This window comes from Aplidium turbinatum, chromosome 10 (assembly GCF_918807975.1).
Source record: "Aplidium turbinatum chromosome 10, kaAplTurb1.1, whole genome shotgun sequence".
NCBI lineage: Eukaryota > Metazoa > Chordata > Ascidiacea > Aplousobranchia > Polyclinidae > Aplidium > Aplidium turbinatum.
Genome location: NC_137481.1, coordinates 8,567,844 through 8,583,308, shown reverse-complemented (window position 1 = coordinate 8,583,308; position 15,465 = coordinate 8,567,844). Strand labels below are relative to the sequence as shown.

At 37.4% G+C, this 15,465-nt stretch overlaps 1 protein-coding gene across 2 annotated transcripts; it reads right to left on the bottom strand.

The window, feature by feature from the left end:
* Positions 1-8,653: 8,653 nt before the first annotated feature.
* Positions 8,654-14,982, bottom strand: LOC145778091 (acetyl-coenzyme A transporter 1-like). Of its 2 annotated transcripts, none has more exons than XM_082589501.1 (10): positions 14,679-14,982; positions 13,585-13,766; positions 12,538-12,709; positions 12,306-12,417; positions 12,006-12,196; positions 11,288-11,469; positions 11,089-11,209; positions 10,671-10,782; positions 10,019-10,125; positions 8,654-9,686 (listed from the first exon to the last, which is right to left on the bottom strand). In XM_082589501.1, the coding sequence occupies exons 1-10, from the start codon at positions 14,952-14,954 to the stop codon at positions 9,525-9,527; spliced, it is 1,617 nt and encodes a 538-aa protein (XP_082445627.1). In that variant the 5' UTR covers positions 14,955-14,982; the 3' UTR covers positions 8,654-9,524. The 2 variants fall into 2 exon arrangements, 1 of the variants encoding a protein (XP_082445627.1); XR_014290415.1 differs by having other exon boundaries at positions 9,665-9,686; positions 10,019-10,112; positions 10,657-10,782.
* Positions 14,983-15,465: the final 483 nt, after the last annotated feature.

Below are 15,465 nucleotides of genomic sequence, written 5' to 3'. Positions count from 1 at the left end.
CACCGAAGATGAAAACACAGTTAGAGTCTGTGCTACAAATCACGCAAAATGTCTTATTACAAACATATAATAGGAAACTGAATCACCTCCACAAGCAACTATTAAAACGAAGATGAAGTGAGTCTTGAAAACTTGAAAAAAAAGTATTTAGCCTAGCCTAAACTGTAGCCTAATTCTCACTTTTCTCAGGTTCTTGCTAGTACCATTGAAACCATTTTAACATCAACCGTACCTACTTTTTCACATTCTTTGTACCTGCAAACTTTATTGAGATGTAAAGAAATGATTTTTCTCACTGAGGAGTGAGTCATGTCAATGATGGCAAAAACACTTATGATATGATATTAAGATGCTATCACAATTTTCACGTGAAATTGCAATCTAATAGAGCCATGTAAACAACCGAATGAAATGCGTCATTTCAAATATAATCGAAATTGAGGTTTCATAATTTCCAAGAATCCACTTTTATTGCAGTTTTTCTGATAAAGAAAAGATAAACTTTCAAGTGTGCTTGCAAGTTGCAATTGTGTACAAGTAATCACAAAAATATGCACAAACAATTTTTTTTAATTATGTTATATCTGTGTAATACAGCATGTTAAACCCGCTGTTAGCCTACTTTGTTTTGATTGTCTATGGTTTAACAAAGCAAACTCTCTACCAAAGCTTAATCACTAATTTTATTTGTTGAAATAGTTCAAAACGAGAAAATCCGTTTTTTGTAGACTGCCAGATAAATAGAAAGTCAAATTGACATGTCAAGCTTAGACAAAGTAAAGCTGCAAAGAAGTTAATGTTGTTTATGATTTCTTGAATGTTGAATTTATGGTTCAAAGCCTTGTCATCATACCTACAATAAACCAAGAAATTGGAAACTTTTCAGATTCTACTTATCGCACAGATGCTTTCATCTTTAAAACTTCGCGTTAATGGCCTGTTGAGCAGCATGCATGATGCATGTGCTCATCCCAGAAATAAGACAAATTTGTCTAAATTTTTTGATTTTGTAACGTTTTTGTCTCCATTCTGATCAGATCCTAATTGTTGTCATGTATATTCATAGATAACATTTTGAATCGCAAGTGTATCTGATCTTGGTCGATACTCAAAGAATGTTCTTATCAAGACAAAGTGTCACAATCTCAGTATGATTAGCTCAAAGAGAAGCTCACATATCGATTAATTGATGACCATGAAATCAAGATTATAAAATCAATATCTACGTCACTCGTTCATCGATGATTGGACGCTATTGTGTTATCATAAAATGACGTAGAAGCGAGTCGCTGCTTAGCAGATGCCAGGCTGTTCGTCATAAAGGTAGATGAAATTAATCTTTAGACACATATTTCTTCACCTTGGAAATGTTTGTACTGTATTCAGTCTATAATCCGATATTAATGACAGCAGCTACAAATCTCGTTATAGCCTGTGAAAGAAAAGTGTTTAGTTGACACTTTATCAATTAATCCGATTAATTTGTCCTAATTAAAAATTGGTTTGTTTGTGCATCCTTTCCTGATGCATAACACCATGATAACACACATTTTTTATAACTTAAATGCATAATATTGAGCAAACATAATGCTGCATGTCTTGTCCTGAGAAGCCACCCATAGATTAAGTGTCTGTCAAAAGTGGTTTAACATTAGTGTCAAACAGACTAACCTTGGCCATAGGCAGGGGCGCCGGAACGATTTTTGACTGGGGGGGCAAGATTACGAAAAAAGGGCACTTTTGTTTACTAAAGGGCCAATTTTTTTCAAGTTTTAAGATAAGATATAGCGATAATGCTAACCTATCAGCTCACTATATATTGAGTAATGATAGCCTACAAGTGTCCGGTATACAAAGAAAGGCATCATGCTATGTTATAATGATGTAACCTACTGTCAAGCCTTAAAGCAGCCTGCGGCCATGGCCGCTAAGTAGTGCTTGAATGACCGCCGATGCTACCTCCTCAATCGGCCAAGTTTGGTCGCCGGTCTCTTCTAGCCAATTATTTAATTTCGCAATAGAATGATCGTAGATTAACTGTCAAAAATATGTAGTATCAAAAAGTGACGCAAAATTAGGTCAGCGCGTCATAATCGCCACTGTTGCATTGTGCGGGGATATTTGTTATTGATGGAATATATCCATCTGCGATCACCAGCGCTGTAAGTCTTGTTTGTAATTCCCGACGTTTATTTTAACAAAGTCTTAATCCAAAGTGCTAATTTACATCGTCTGGTAATATTGTCGTTTTTATGACGATTCGATGTTGTCGGACATTGAATCATTGTTAAAAAGGAGAACTAAGTTAGTTGACATCCGAGGGGAAAACATTTTTTGGTCATATTTTGCAAAAACTATGCTTCTTTTTAGTAATGTCCTTCACATCATTGAAATACTTATTTTATTACCTTGCGGTCATCGTCAACACATGTCGAACGTTGTTTTTCGTTGCTAAGAAGAATTCTAGGGGAGTGGCCAACTTCTTTAAAATCAGCCACATTGGAGACACTCGTGCGAGTGTCGTTAGATGGTCCCGCAGTACTGGATTACAATCCCGATAAAGCAGTTATTGCGTGGTGCAACGATTCTATTGTAGGACGTCGCCCAGGCCCAGCCTTCAACAACGCTAAGTGATCATTTTAGCATTGTTGCAAGTTTAATTCTATTTAGGCTACTTGTGCTATCGTTATTTGTATTTTGGCCTCCAAGAACGCAGATTTGGCCGCCGAGAAGGAGCTCCCGGTAAACCACGATGGCTGCCGAAAAAAAAAGAGTTTTAAAGCCTGTACTGCGTTGCAAAATTTTGTGCCGTAAATATTATTTTGAGGCAAAAATGAAAGATTATAATTAGGCTAAAAGTGAATAGCAGAAATTGTTATATTGCGAAATGTGCAGTAGCTTACATAACTTTAAAAGGGCACCATTGCCCTCCCTGCCCCTCCATCTGCAGAAAATTTGTGGGCAGGGGGGCATCCGCCCCCCCTGCCCCCCCGCTTCCGGCGCCCCTGGCCATAGGTAAAGACCTAAAAAAATTTCATAAACGTCAAAAAACTATTATCGTGCCAATTATCTTTCAACGAAGCATAAATCAATATTTTTGTATGTTAAAAAAACATTGATGACACGGTGGCTAGAATTTTCCACTGCCAAATTTTTAAAGAAAACGGGAAAACTCTGGTCCAAAAAAATGCTCGGCTATTGATTGAATCTTTATCCTCGGACTGGTAAAGCTTCTTTGAGAGCTTAATCCTGGCCGTTTTGCATACTTGTAGAGGGTTTGAATCACTGACGCGGGCCAGGTCATCGAAACTGACAGAATGAAGATTCCGGTAAAAGTGTTGTTGTATGTGAGCTATTCTATCCAATAAGTGTCGCTGAATGGAGAGCAGTCCTTAGAATACGTTACTCAAGCGCACACCCTGAGAGTCGTTCAGTCGAACCATCGCCGCTTGAACTTGAATCTTATTCGTTCACGATCGCGCTAACCAACTAGGCAGCCTGTAGGCTAGCTAGCCAGTAGCCTGTTGAATGTTATTTTCAATTAAGCTATACATGATGATTCGACTATGCGTTTAAGCTTGTTCCATTCATTTTTAATTAACCTATTAAAAAAACTCAAGAGAATAAGCGATTTGCTACTTAATAGCCGTGAATGCTAGTAGAAGACCCAAGGGAGACACTTGGTCAGGTGCCCCCCCCCCCCCCAAAAAAAAAATAGATGTCGTTTCTCAAAACTTACTCACCCACTTGATCAAATTGCAGTAGGCTAACCTAACCGTGGAATAGGACAGTTTTGTTTTCAGCATATGATTTAAGGCTATATGTTGATTGTGTTCAAAACCGTTATGTTCAAGACCGACCTCTCTGTCAATGGTAGCCTACTATTATGTTTTGTAAGTTAGACTAATGTAAAATATGTTCGAATTCTCTCGCTCAGGTCAAGTGTTGCAAGGCACCATTTGTGTAAATTTCTTAGTTATCTTTTCAATCAATCAATCAATCTAGTAGACAAATAGTTATCTTTTTAATCAGTTTTTTTGCTATCAAAACAACAGCTATAGTCTAACGATATGTAGCTACAGCCAACCTAGTTGATTCCAAGTATTTTAATACATGTGCGAAGGATTAAACGGATGATATGACGTAAATCAGGTCACATAATCTTGCTTGCAAAAACATAATAACAGTTTATGACTTTATGAAGCGGTCAGGGGCGCCGGAACGATTTTTGACTGGGGGGGCAAGATTACAAAAAAAGGGCACTTTTGTTTACTAAAGGGCCAATTTTTTTTCAAGTTATAAGATATAGCGACAATGCTAATCTATCAGCTCACTATGTATTGAGTAGTGATAGCCTACAAGTGTCCGGTATACAAAGAAAGGCATCATGCTATGTTATAATGATGTAACCTACTGTCAAGCCTTAAAGCAGCCTGCGGCCATGGCCGCTAAGTAGTGCTTGAATGACCGCCGGTGCTACCTCCTCAATCGGCTAAGTTTGGCCGCCGGTCTCTTCTAGCCAATTATTTAATTTCGCAATAGAATGATCGTGGATTAACTGTCGAAAATATGTAGTATCAAAGAGTGACGCAAAATTAGGTCAGCGCATTATAATCGCCACTGTTGCATTGTACGGGTCTAAGGGAATATTTGTTATTGATGGAATATATCCATCTGCGATCACCAGCGCTGTAAGTCTTGTTTGTAATTCCCGACGTTTATTTTAACAAAGTCTTATCCGAAGTGCTAATTTACATCGGCTGGCAATATTGTCGTTTTTATGTCGATTCGATGTTGTTGGACATTGAATCGTTGTTAAAAAGGAGAACTAGGTTAGTTGACATCCGAGGGAAAAACATTTTTTGATCATATTTTGCAAAAATCATGCTTCGTTTAGTAATGTCCTTCACATCATTGAAATACTTATTTTATTACCTTGCCGTCATCGTCAACACATGTCGAACGTTCTTTTTCGTTGCTAAGAAGAATTTTAGGGAAGTGGCGAACTTCTTTAAAATCAGCCACACTGAAGACACTCGTGCGAGTGTCGTTAGATGGTCCCGCAGTACTGGATTACAATCCCGATAAAGCAGTTATTGCGTGGTGCAACGATTCTACTGTAGGACGTCGCCCAGGCCCAGACTTCAACAACGATAAGTGATCATTTTAGCATTGTTGCAAGTTTAATTCTATTTACTTGTGATATCGTTATTTTTATTTTGGCATCCAAGCACGCAGATTTGGCTGCCGAGAAGGAGCTCCCGGTAGGCCACGACGGCTGCCGAAAAAAAAACGAGTTTTAAGGCCTGTACTGTGTTGCAAAATTTTGTGCCGTAAATATTATTTTGAGGCAAAAATGAAAGATTATAATTAGGCTAAAAGTGAATAGTAAAAATTGTTATATTGCAAAATGTGCAGTAGCTTACATGACTTTAAAAGGGCACTATTGCCCCCCCTGCCCCTCCATATGCAGAAAAATTGAGGGCAAGGGGGGGCATCCGCCCCCCCCCCCCCGCTTTCGGCGCCCCTGGAAGCGGTAGCCTATTAATAAAATTCCGATTAAAAACCATGTCGGCCATCTAGATGGGATCTGTGTTTTCACACAACAGATTAATTCTGATCTATCTAGGGCTAGGCAAAAATAAATCGAATGTCCAACATGTTTGGTTAGTGTAAGCCAGTCTATCGGGATTCACTCTACTCCGATACTTTTTTGACTTACAATAAGCACGCTCAAATTTTCCCACTGTAAACTATATAGGCCACAGGTCTACATGCATTTAAAGTGGTTGAGAGGACCGCTTTATCTTGGGTACGGTACCAAAGAGGCCGGGCTTCCCACCTAGACACTTCTAGACCTAGACACTGTCAACAGTCGTAGCTTAACTTAACTACCCGTGGCGTAGGCGTAGGCCTACACTATTTTAAAGGTCAGTAATTGTAAATCCCCGATTGTAAGCAGAGGTGGGCATTTACTACTTCAAAAGTAGTGCGCTACCCGCTAATCGAGCTAAAGTAGCGCGCTACCCGCTACTCAGACTAATTGTACACTTAGAAAATCGGTGTCCGGTACAGGTTTATAATTATTTTTATTAGGTTACTGGTTGATGCAGCCCTGTCCCCCCCCCCCCCCATGCTTTAAGACCACGAGCCGCCACTGGTTACCCTACATATTGGAGGTAGAAAAGCAAGTATAGCCTACGAATATTCAAGGCAAGGCATCGTGGCAATGTGGAGATCACCGAGAAGAGCGATATGAATCAAATGATTGTTTTGTTTCTCATTATACAAAACATTCTTTACACAGCACTTAATTGCTTGCGGAAACCCACTGTGTTTTGTAAACAAATATTACGTTTCGACTTTTAAGAAAAACCAAGCCTTGGTTTGACATCTTTATCGTTGGACTGACAAAGCCTTGAATAGATTATTTCTGCTAGTTTCGCATACTTGTAGAGGCTTTTGACGCAGGGCCGGTTACCGAGATTGGCACAATGAATCAAGTTTCCGATTGTTGAAGTGTTGTGGCCTGGGAATTATTCCATTCATTAGGTGCCCGCTGAATGGAGAGCAGTTCTTAAAATGCATTGCTTAAGCGCACACCCCGAGAGTCAAACAAGCGCCGCTTGATCTTGAAGTTTCTTTGTTCACGAAGCCTCGCGCCAACCAATTAAGCTATCCTATCAATGCAAACAAAAAAACTCGCTTTGTGCCGAAAAAAAGGACTCGATTTCAAGCCACAGAAAACGCTTAAAAATATTCACCTGTTTTGTTTTAAATTAAAGACAACCTAAATAATTTAAGCCTACTCGTCGTGGTCGTGTAAACCTCTGGAGCCGAGGGTCTATCCTTTTACCACCCCAGATTCACGGCGTTCCCAGATTACACTGGAAGGCTACTAGAGAGCAGCCAGTCTTTGGCTTCATCATCCAAGACGCTCACACCTTCACACGTTAGGTGGCTTGAAAATGCTACAATAGTTGATAATGTGGTCTGCGGTATGTTTCTCGGCACCACATTTACAGGAGGAAGAAGAGACCATTTCCCATTGGTGCTTGGTTGAACTAAAAAGCCCGACACATGTACGAAGACGGTTGAGGGATAGGGCGTATGTAGGCGTCAAAGACGAACGAATGAAGTCTGGTGGTACTTGACTTTCATTTATGGTCCACCCGAGTAGCTGCAGAGATGTCTTGTTCATCAGCTTCGTTGATCAGAAGTGGAGTGGCTTGCACGAATGGGTGTCTTGATTTCAGTCGACGGAGATGTTCATTTGGGGGAGCAGAGATCTTGTAGTGGAGAAGATGGTTTGGCTCCAATGTCCGTGGGCCGAGTTGATAAGCTTAGGCTACTGAAAGTTATCTTCAAGTGATTTGATGCCAATAGGTCACTGATGCCACCCCCATAGGCTACGTATAAAGATTAAGTACCTAGCCGACTTTCTAAATTTTATCTACTATTTGCCTTGTAGCCATCATTTTCAGTTGTAAATATGACAAGTCCAACTCTTTTTCGTCACCATATGGAGAATGCCACTTTCTTGCAGCTTATTAAACTTTCTCCCTAGTGTATACAAAAGAGGAAATATCTATTTAAATTCCGTAAAAGGCTTCTGGGAGCCGTGGAAAATTACAATTCACATAAAAAATCGGAAGCGCTGACAAGGAGTGTTTTTGAAGCCGGGATCACTTAGGGAAACATTCTAGGGTGCTCGTAAACAAAGGAAAAAAAACAGAAAAATTTGGTCTGTGCAGAAGCTATAACCGATCCAAACTCAGGGCTGACTGGCATCGAAACAGTAACAACGTTTAGGCAACTTGAATTGGCTCTGTTAGGATAAAGCATTTCGTTGGGGTAATAGCTATCTACTGCACGATGTCAAATGTTGCACCAGTAAGTAGAGAAAAATCAGTGATCATGCACAGTTGGAACATCTCATAGTTAAGTTAATGTTATCACAGTTAACCACTAACTGCTTGCGCATGCGAACAACTGAACATTTGCATCAGGAAAGCGCGCTCGTACAGAAAGTCCATCAATTCAAAACGTTTGTCACGGTTCAAATTGTAACTTTTGTTTCTCTTAACATTTTGAATCGACAACTGTGGAGGCATTATTTAAAAAAATGGTTGGGTAAAACAAATCTGTTATGCCAAGTAGACCTAAGAGTTCAAAATAGAAATTTAGAACTGGCAAACCTTGCTGATGCTAAACTTGTCTAAATTGAATTTCACAATGTGGGTATTCAAATATCATACTGTATAAGTAATAACGCCCTCGGAGAGAGGGTGGCAGAAGTCATATTACGTTATATCGATTGATAAAAAACATCGTCATACATGTTACGCGTCTCTACAGCTTCCTAGTCGCTGCATGCCATAAACCTTCAGCTAAACTTAAGAAGCTAAAACAAGAATATTTGAAACCAGAATTTTTACGCTTAGGATCAAGCTTCAAAACTTGGAGGCCGAATAGAAGGAGTGGTTGCTCCGGTTGCCGACTATTGAAGAATCACTAGCAAATTATTATTTATTTAAGGTATTGATACTGTATTAATTTTTTTTTCCAGTAGTCACTTTGAAATAGTCTATATTTGAGGACGAGGTACAATACGAAAAACAACTTTGTGTCATTTCAACAACGGACAGGCGTGCAGCTGTAAACTGATGTATTGTGTCGCATTTTCACCGGAACAAAAATTGCACAACGAAAAAGTTCTATCCAAAACTTACACATACAAATACATGAGCATATGTATTCCAGTGAAGACAGAGTGCACTTCAACTATCATAAATCTAACAGCAAAAAAAAATTGAAGCAAAGGACAGTGTTAACTTACAATAGGCTTATGATAGTATTCACAATCCGCCAAACTCTGATATTTGGACGTCTTAATAATAACTTCCTTGGCGAGTTAGTAACGAAAGGTAAATAGCCACAATAACTAAATGATGACGCGGTTACCGCAACAATGCTGAACTTTTAACTCTAAAATTGTTGCTTACCGGTACTTTTGAATCAACAGCTTGATGCACTTTCGTCAAGATATAGGCTACATCGATAGCAGCAATGCACCACACCCTATTTCATATCATTTTAAACTACGCTAAAAACATTATGTGTTTAGATTGAGGTACTGCAAATAACGTCCAAAATTGGCAAAAAGAAAAAAACTGAATAAGAAATATCAAAACTGCCAGCTCTTGCCATTTATTCTCAGTCATGAAAAACTTGTTATTGAGAAACTTCACCATGAGAGATTATTCAATGGACAAATAGCATGTGTTCAACTGCTTATGAACGCCATTTTACAATTTCCACAGCAAAATTAAACACCACTATTAAAATAACCATCGGCTACCTAACAAAAAGGTCTTAAATATTGCCTATGTATATATTTTAAAACACATAAAGTGGAAAAAAGATAGTACAAAAACAATCCCAAAACTGCTACCACATCGACCATTTCGATACCAGTTTTCACTTTATAAAGTACATATCAAATATATTTCCTATTTGTTAATTCAAATGGGACATTTCCATTTGCCTGCAGCATAGTCTTGCAGCCTTCTTGTCGCACCAGAACGCAACAAAAGCCAAATAACTCCCAGAAAGAAACACAAAACTGATTCAACATAGTATCCGTCCACAGACATTTCGCATACGCCGCCACTGGCTATGCAAGCCTAAATCGAAATGCAAGGTGAATTTTAAGGTTTCAATAACTCCCTTTAAAACGTCACATAAATGAGGCCCAAGTGTTGCTTAATCATTTAACTTTTTTTGTGATATTATAGAGCTTCAGCTGAAAACTTGTGTAACATGTCAATTAAAAAATAATATGACAATTTAAATAAAAGAGTTAAAAAAATATATCTATAAAATAATAAAAACTATAATTCAGGGTAACCCACAACTAAACAGACCCTTATGTAACGACCACCCGCATTCATAAACCCAATACCCATCAATCTCAGTTATCAAAACATAGCTCATACTTCAAATTATAAAAACGAACCTCTCTGGTTTCCTTGGAGCAAAATGGCTCTTTGATTGAACCTCCGACGCAATTGTTTCTCGTCAACGCGTCTACGTACCACAGAGCTAACGTGCTCGGCCAGTTTCCTGAGATAATGGTTAGCGCAAATGACCACTTTTCTATTACAATCAACTACCATTCTTCATCGAACAGTTTTACGTTTACAGAAAGGGATACAATGTGATATAGTAATAGACCATTATCCGTAAATGTTTGATACTGTAACAGTCTTAGAAATCGATCGTTTGAGTATAAAATGTACCAATACCAAGAAGTACCACGTTTATAGAGACAGAAAATCCAGTTTTTCGCAGAAAATGCAAGTAGCAAGCTTACAATATTAAATTTCTGATAAAAACAATCAAGCAACTTGACCACTGCCCCAGAATAAAACTGATAGAACAACGACAAACCTGTCTTAACCAAAAATTATTTTTTTGCGTAGTTGACCGGAGTAGACATAAAAACGACAGTTGCAGCTTCATGTTGCTTTGCGTCAGGTGCATCCGTATAGATTTAGGTGCAACGTCGTTTTATTCCTCGTATTTTTGTAAAAGGAAATTGTGTATCACATCGCACAGTTGTATTTAGGAAAAGGCAAACAACGCATGTTAAACCTAGGCAAACTTACCCCCTAAATTAGCTACGGTGTTGAGTAACGTCATATAAGTTCCTCCGATGCGGGGATCGCTCACTTTCGCACTGAAAGCCATTGTTGCGCAGAACATGGTATACAATGTAACCTGCAAACAGTGAGATAATGATACTATTTAGAGGTAGTTTTCCACAAGAATGCTTGGTACGTTGTGACAGCATCACTAAGTTTGATCGAGTGAAACTACTACAGTAGTACTACTACTACAAATTCTATTCAAAATAGGTACATTTTACAATAATCAATCTTAGGACGAATAAAGTTGTTATAATTGATGAAAGTACAGTTCATGCCAAATTCTTTTGCAAAACAGGTCGTTTTTTTGTCTTTTTTGGTCGTACAAGTAAAAAATTCATACATAACTTGAAATAAAAAATTGAAAATAAATACTCACTTGATGAAAGCAATAAACTACCAAAATGATTACGAAATAGTGCAAGGGATATGTGCCATCCTCTTGCTTGAACGAAGGTGTCCAATGAACCACGAGCGCGAATATTAAAGTGAAGATTAGTCTGAACAAAAATAACAGTTGAAAGTGCTTGTACGACCTGGTAAACCAGAAAAATTATTCAATTTGACCATTTCCATACCTGTATTTCATGGCCTTCAAGAACAAATCCATCGGCCTTGGACCTGTTGTATATTTTGCTATGATGAGAGGTAGAACTATTTGAAGAGGAGTAAGTGGGATTGCCATCAAAGCAAGACTTTCTTTATGGACCCCGCTTTCTATTAACTTCAAACCAACAATGGACTCAGATGCAAATCCAATCTAGAACACGAGCAAGTAAAAATATCAAATGTGCATGGACACTGCATTGGCCGCACTGTACTCTCAAGATAGAGTACGGCAACGCAGTTATCACACCACTTTAGAGCTCATATTGTACTGGTAAGAAAAAGAGAAGTGTACATGCAAAACACCGTAACAGTATGCCTTCAAAATTGAATGAGGCCGTTCACCAGGCATTTAATTAAATAATATGAGGCGTTCTACTGGTGCAAATTAAGCTGAAAGATGTATCTGGTCTAGACCCCTGAAGAAGTTAGTCGTGTCTGATTGACGAAACGTCAATCTTGTGATAGTTTAGCTTAATTTTCCCCAGTAGAACGCCTCATATTATTTAGTAAGCCTTCACTTGAGATAACAGCATTTTTGAAATGTTCAATGGTTTTACTTATAGCGCCTGCAAAATAAGTAACTAAGTGCAGATATCGCTCATGACCACTGCATTATGTGTTTTATAAAACAAAATGAAAACATGGCGGACAGTGGTGTCATCCATCGTATTGCAACAAAAACCTTACCTTGCATGTTAGTAAAATGGCGACATATTGTAAAACACAAGGAAGTAACATTATTTTCCACAAGAGTTTGTAAGTAGACAGCACTCCTTTCGATTGTTCATGGTCGTCTTCTTTCTTCTCATCCTCATGTTTAAAAATCATCACCAGTGTTGTTGTAAAAAAGAACACGAGTGCCCAAAAAAACATAAAACCTAAAAATTGCGTTAAAACAGCTTGATCAAAAAAGCAATTGCTAAACACAGCAAACATATTTTAGTTTTATAAGCTTTTCACAATCATCATCAATAGACATTTACAAACCTGAAAGTGTCACTACGCCTTCATCCTGGGGAGTTGATCGCAAGTATTTGTTGCAAAATTCAGGGGATTCGAGTGCAAGAAATATTGCATAACCAAGGAAATACCCGGCTGTCTGCAAATAATCAACATTTTTTACACCGTGAGAAAAACCCTTAATATTTTTAACAAAAAGACATATGTAAACAAGGCATTTTTAAAACACTATTTTTGTTGTAATAAATCAGCGCTTTACCTGTCCAACGGAATTACACGTTGAGGCTAATCCAACATTCTTTTTAGAGAGCATAGTGAGTGCCCAACCATCAACAGCTATATCTTGTGTTGCAGCACAAAAGTTGAGGATAAAGAAGCATATAGTAAGATGCCAAACATTAGGAGAAGGTACATCAAGTATTGAGCTCAATCTGTGCAAGTGAAATAAAAACCAATAGATGTGTAAAATAGCACAATTAAGGCTTTTCTGTAAGCATAATGAGAAGGCACATGCTTGATTGAGTTAGGAAAAACATATCATCAAACTATGAGTAGAATTCTTGAGCTGCTTTTACCTTTGAATACCTCTTCAAACTTTTGAATGAAACTCTAAGTTAATAAAAATAATGTTTTTTTTCTGCAAATGTTTTAATCTGGCAAACACTTTCATTCTTATCAAAAAATAAAGAGCCCAAAATGTAGATACCAAACTCATGTTCAGCAAACAAACGTTTCGAAAACTATACTGTCTTCATCTTCAGTGTTATAAAATGTTATAAATTTTTTTTTTTATAACACTGAAGATGAAGACAGTATAGTTTTCGAAACGTTTGTTTGCTGAACATGAGTTTGGTATCTACATTTTGGGCTCTTTATTTTTTGATTAGATTAACCAGGCGTTCCAACCATTTTGCTCCTAAACTTTCATTCTTTGTAATGAATGTAACAAAACAGTATTGTCGATTATTAACAGTATCATTGCAATCATTGCTAGACTGCCAGTGCCAGAGTTCAAGTGGGTTAAAGTTTTGTATAGAAAAGTATCGTTATATACGGTATCGAATACTGTATTTGCAAATTATGGAATAAAATGAAAATAGAACTGTCAAAGCAGAATGGGAGGAAGAGTTTGCCTTCACTGGTAATGGAAATAAAGCTAGATGTCATATCTACCTATTGTTTCTGTTGCAGCTCTTTAAAATTAGATTTAAGGATGTGCAGCTTTAGCATGAACCAGATCTGGCCAATTGGCTATCCCTGCTATATATGACTGTATCCAAATACAAAATACAGTATAGTTGAATACCTGTAAGATAATATGAACATGATAATGGCGATGCAGTACTGCGTAGGAACAAGCCAACTTTTTCTTCTACCAAACCATGCAACATATGCTCCATCTACTATAGGTGCCCACAAAAGCTTGATGCTAAATGGCCAAAACACAAAACTGAACAAAGCTTGCTCCTTGTAGTCAACGCTTCTACTCTGAAATGCATTTAAAAGTATTAGCGGTACCGGTACCATTCTAATTTTACTACATACAACAAACTGAGCAACCAAAAAAAATTTTTTGAGTTTGACTAAAAAAAATAACCATTTTTGATATTAGGTACCAATTTACCAATTTTTGAAAGAGAATAAAAAGCATGTAGAATTTGGTCTATTGTAGACGGAGTATTTACTACCAGTAATAGTGAGGATAAAAATTGATTGTTTTGATATTTGTTCTTTATAATATTTTAAATTTGAAATAACAATGAAATGAAGAACTCCAACATAACCATTAACTAATTGAGTTTCTATGACTAAATCTAAGACAAGTTTCTTGATCTGCTGATGCACATCAAAACGTACAAGGATTGTAAAAGACTAAGGCATTCACTTTAATAACATGATACGCTGTTTTAGTGTCAAATAAGCTGAACCATCATAAAGTGTTTAAGTGTGCTCTGCCATGCTAAACCAGGAGTCATCACCTGATCTAGGTCCCTGAAAAAGTCAGCTGTGTCTTATTGATGAAACGTTGGAATAAATGCGAATTATCAACTGAAACACTTTGTGATAGTTTAGCTTTTTTACACCAGAAGAGTGTGTCATATTGTTTTATCAGGATTGTACACCAGTAAACATAAATACAAATATATAAAACAATAATAATATAAAAATGTTAATTTGTAAAGCTTACATTTTCATCCTTCCACTATAAAAACAAAAATCACACCATTTCAATGCAAACAACCAATCATTCATTTTAACCTACAAATGTGTTTAGAAATAGACATATAGACAACCAGCACACATCAAATTTTTGAAAGGAATGATCTAATTAAAACTTTTTGAAATTTAACATACTTTTTATCCGTTCTAGTAGCTATAAATAAAAAAAAAAATTCTTACAGCTAAGAGCATGGGTATGCTTCCAGCAAGACCCAAAGGAATTCCTTGTAATACGTAAAGAAAGAAAAGTAGAAAGACACTTGATCTATCTTCTCTCCACCAGTCCATATTAAAGTGATGACCATGTTTCTCATCCCTATCAGTAGTCACCACCATGTTTTCACCAGATACTTGACTTAGAAAACCAGATGGACCCTCTTCAAAATTAGAAGTAGATTCATTCACACTTTCTATATCTACAAGCCTTTTTCGTGATTTACCATTTGCAGAATTCATTTTTGTAACTGCACAAAACTCAAGTACAGTTACATCTGTAAGTCTAACAAACAAAAGTAATCGATTACAAGTACAGCAATATCACAAGGATACAAATTTAGTAAATTGTTATAGTTTATTGGTTAAAACATGCAACAAACTTCAAACAAAAGTCTTAAGTTTCTTCTAAACATTAGACTATGGGGAGCTGGTATACAAGTCCCCTCTCCCCCCTTGGTAACTCATGACAAAGACAGGACTTGACCAAACATATAGGGTGAAACTACTTTACCTTTGCTTTACTGATCACACACTTCAATCCACATGTTTTGGTCAATTCTTCTTTGTCATGAGTTGCCAAGGGGGGGGGGACTAGTATACCAGCTCCGATTATGGCTCTGGTTACCAAGAAAAGCAAGTTACCGTACCGTATTTCCAAAGGCACAACTATAGTGTAGTATGCAGTGCACAAATGCCATCGCAAAGCCAAGTACATGAGTGCATATTTCTTAGTATAGCCTAACAATAGCCA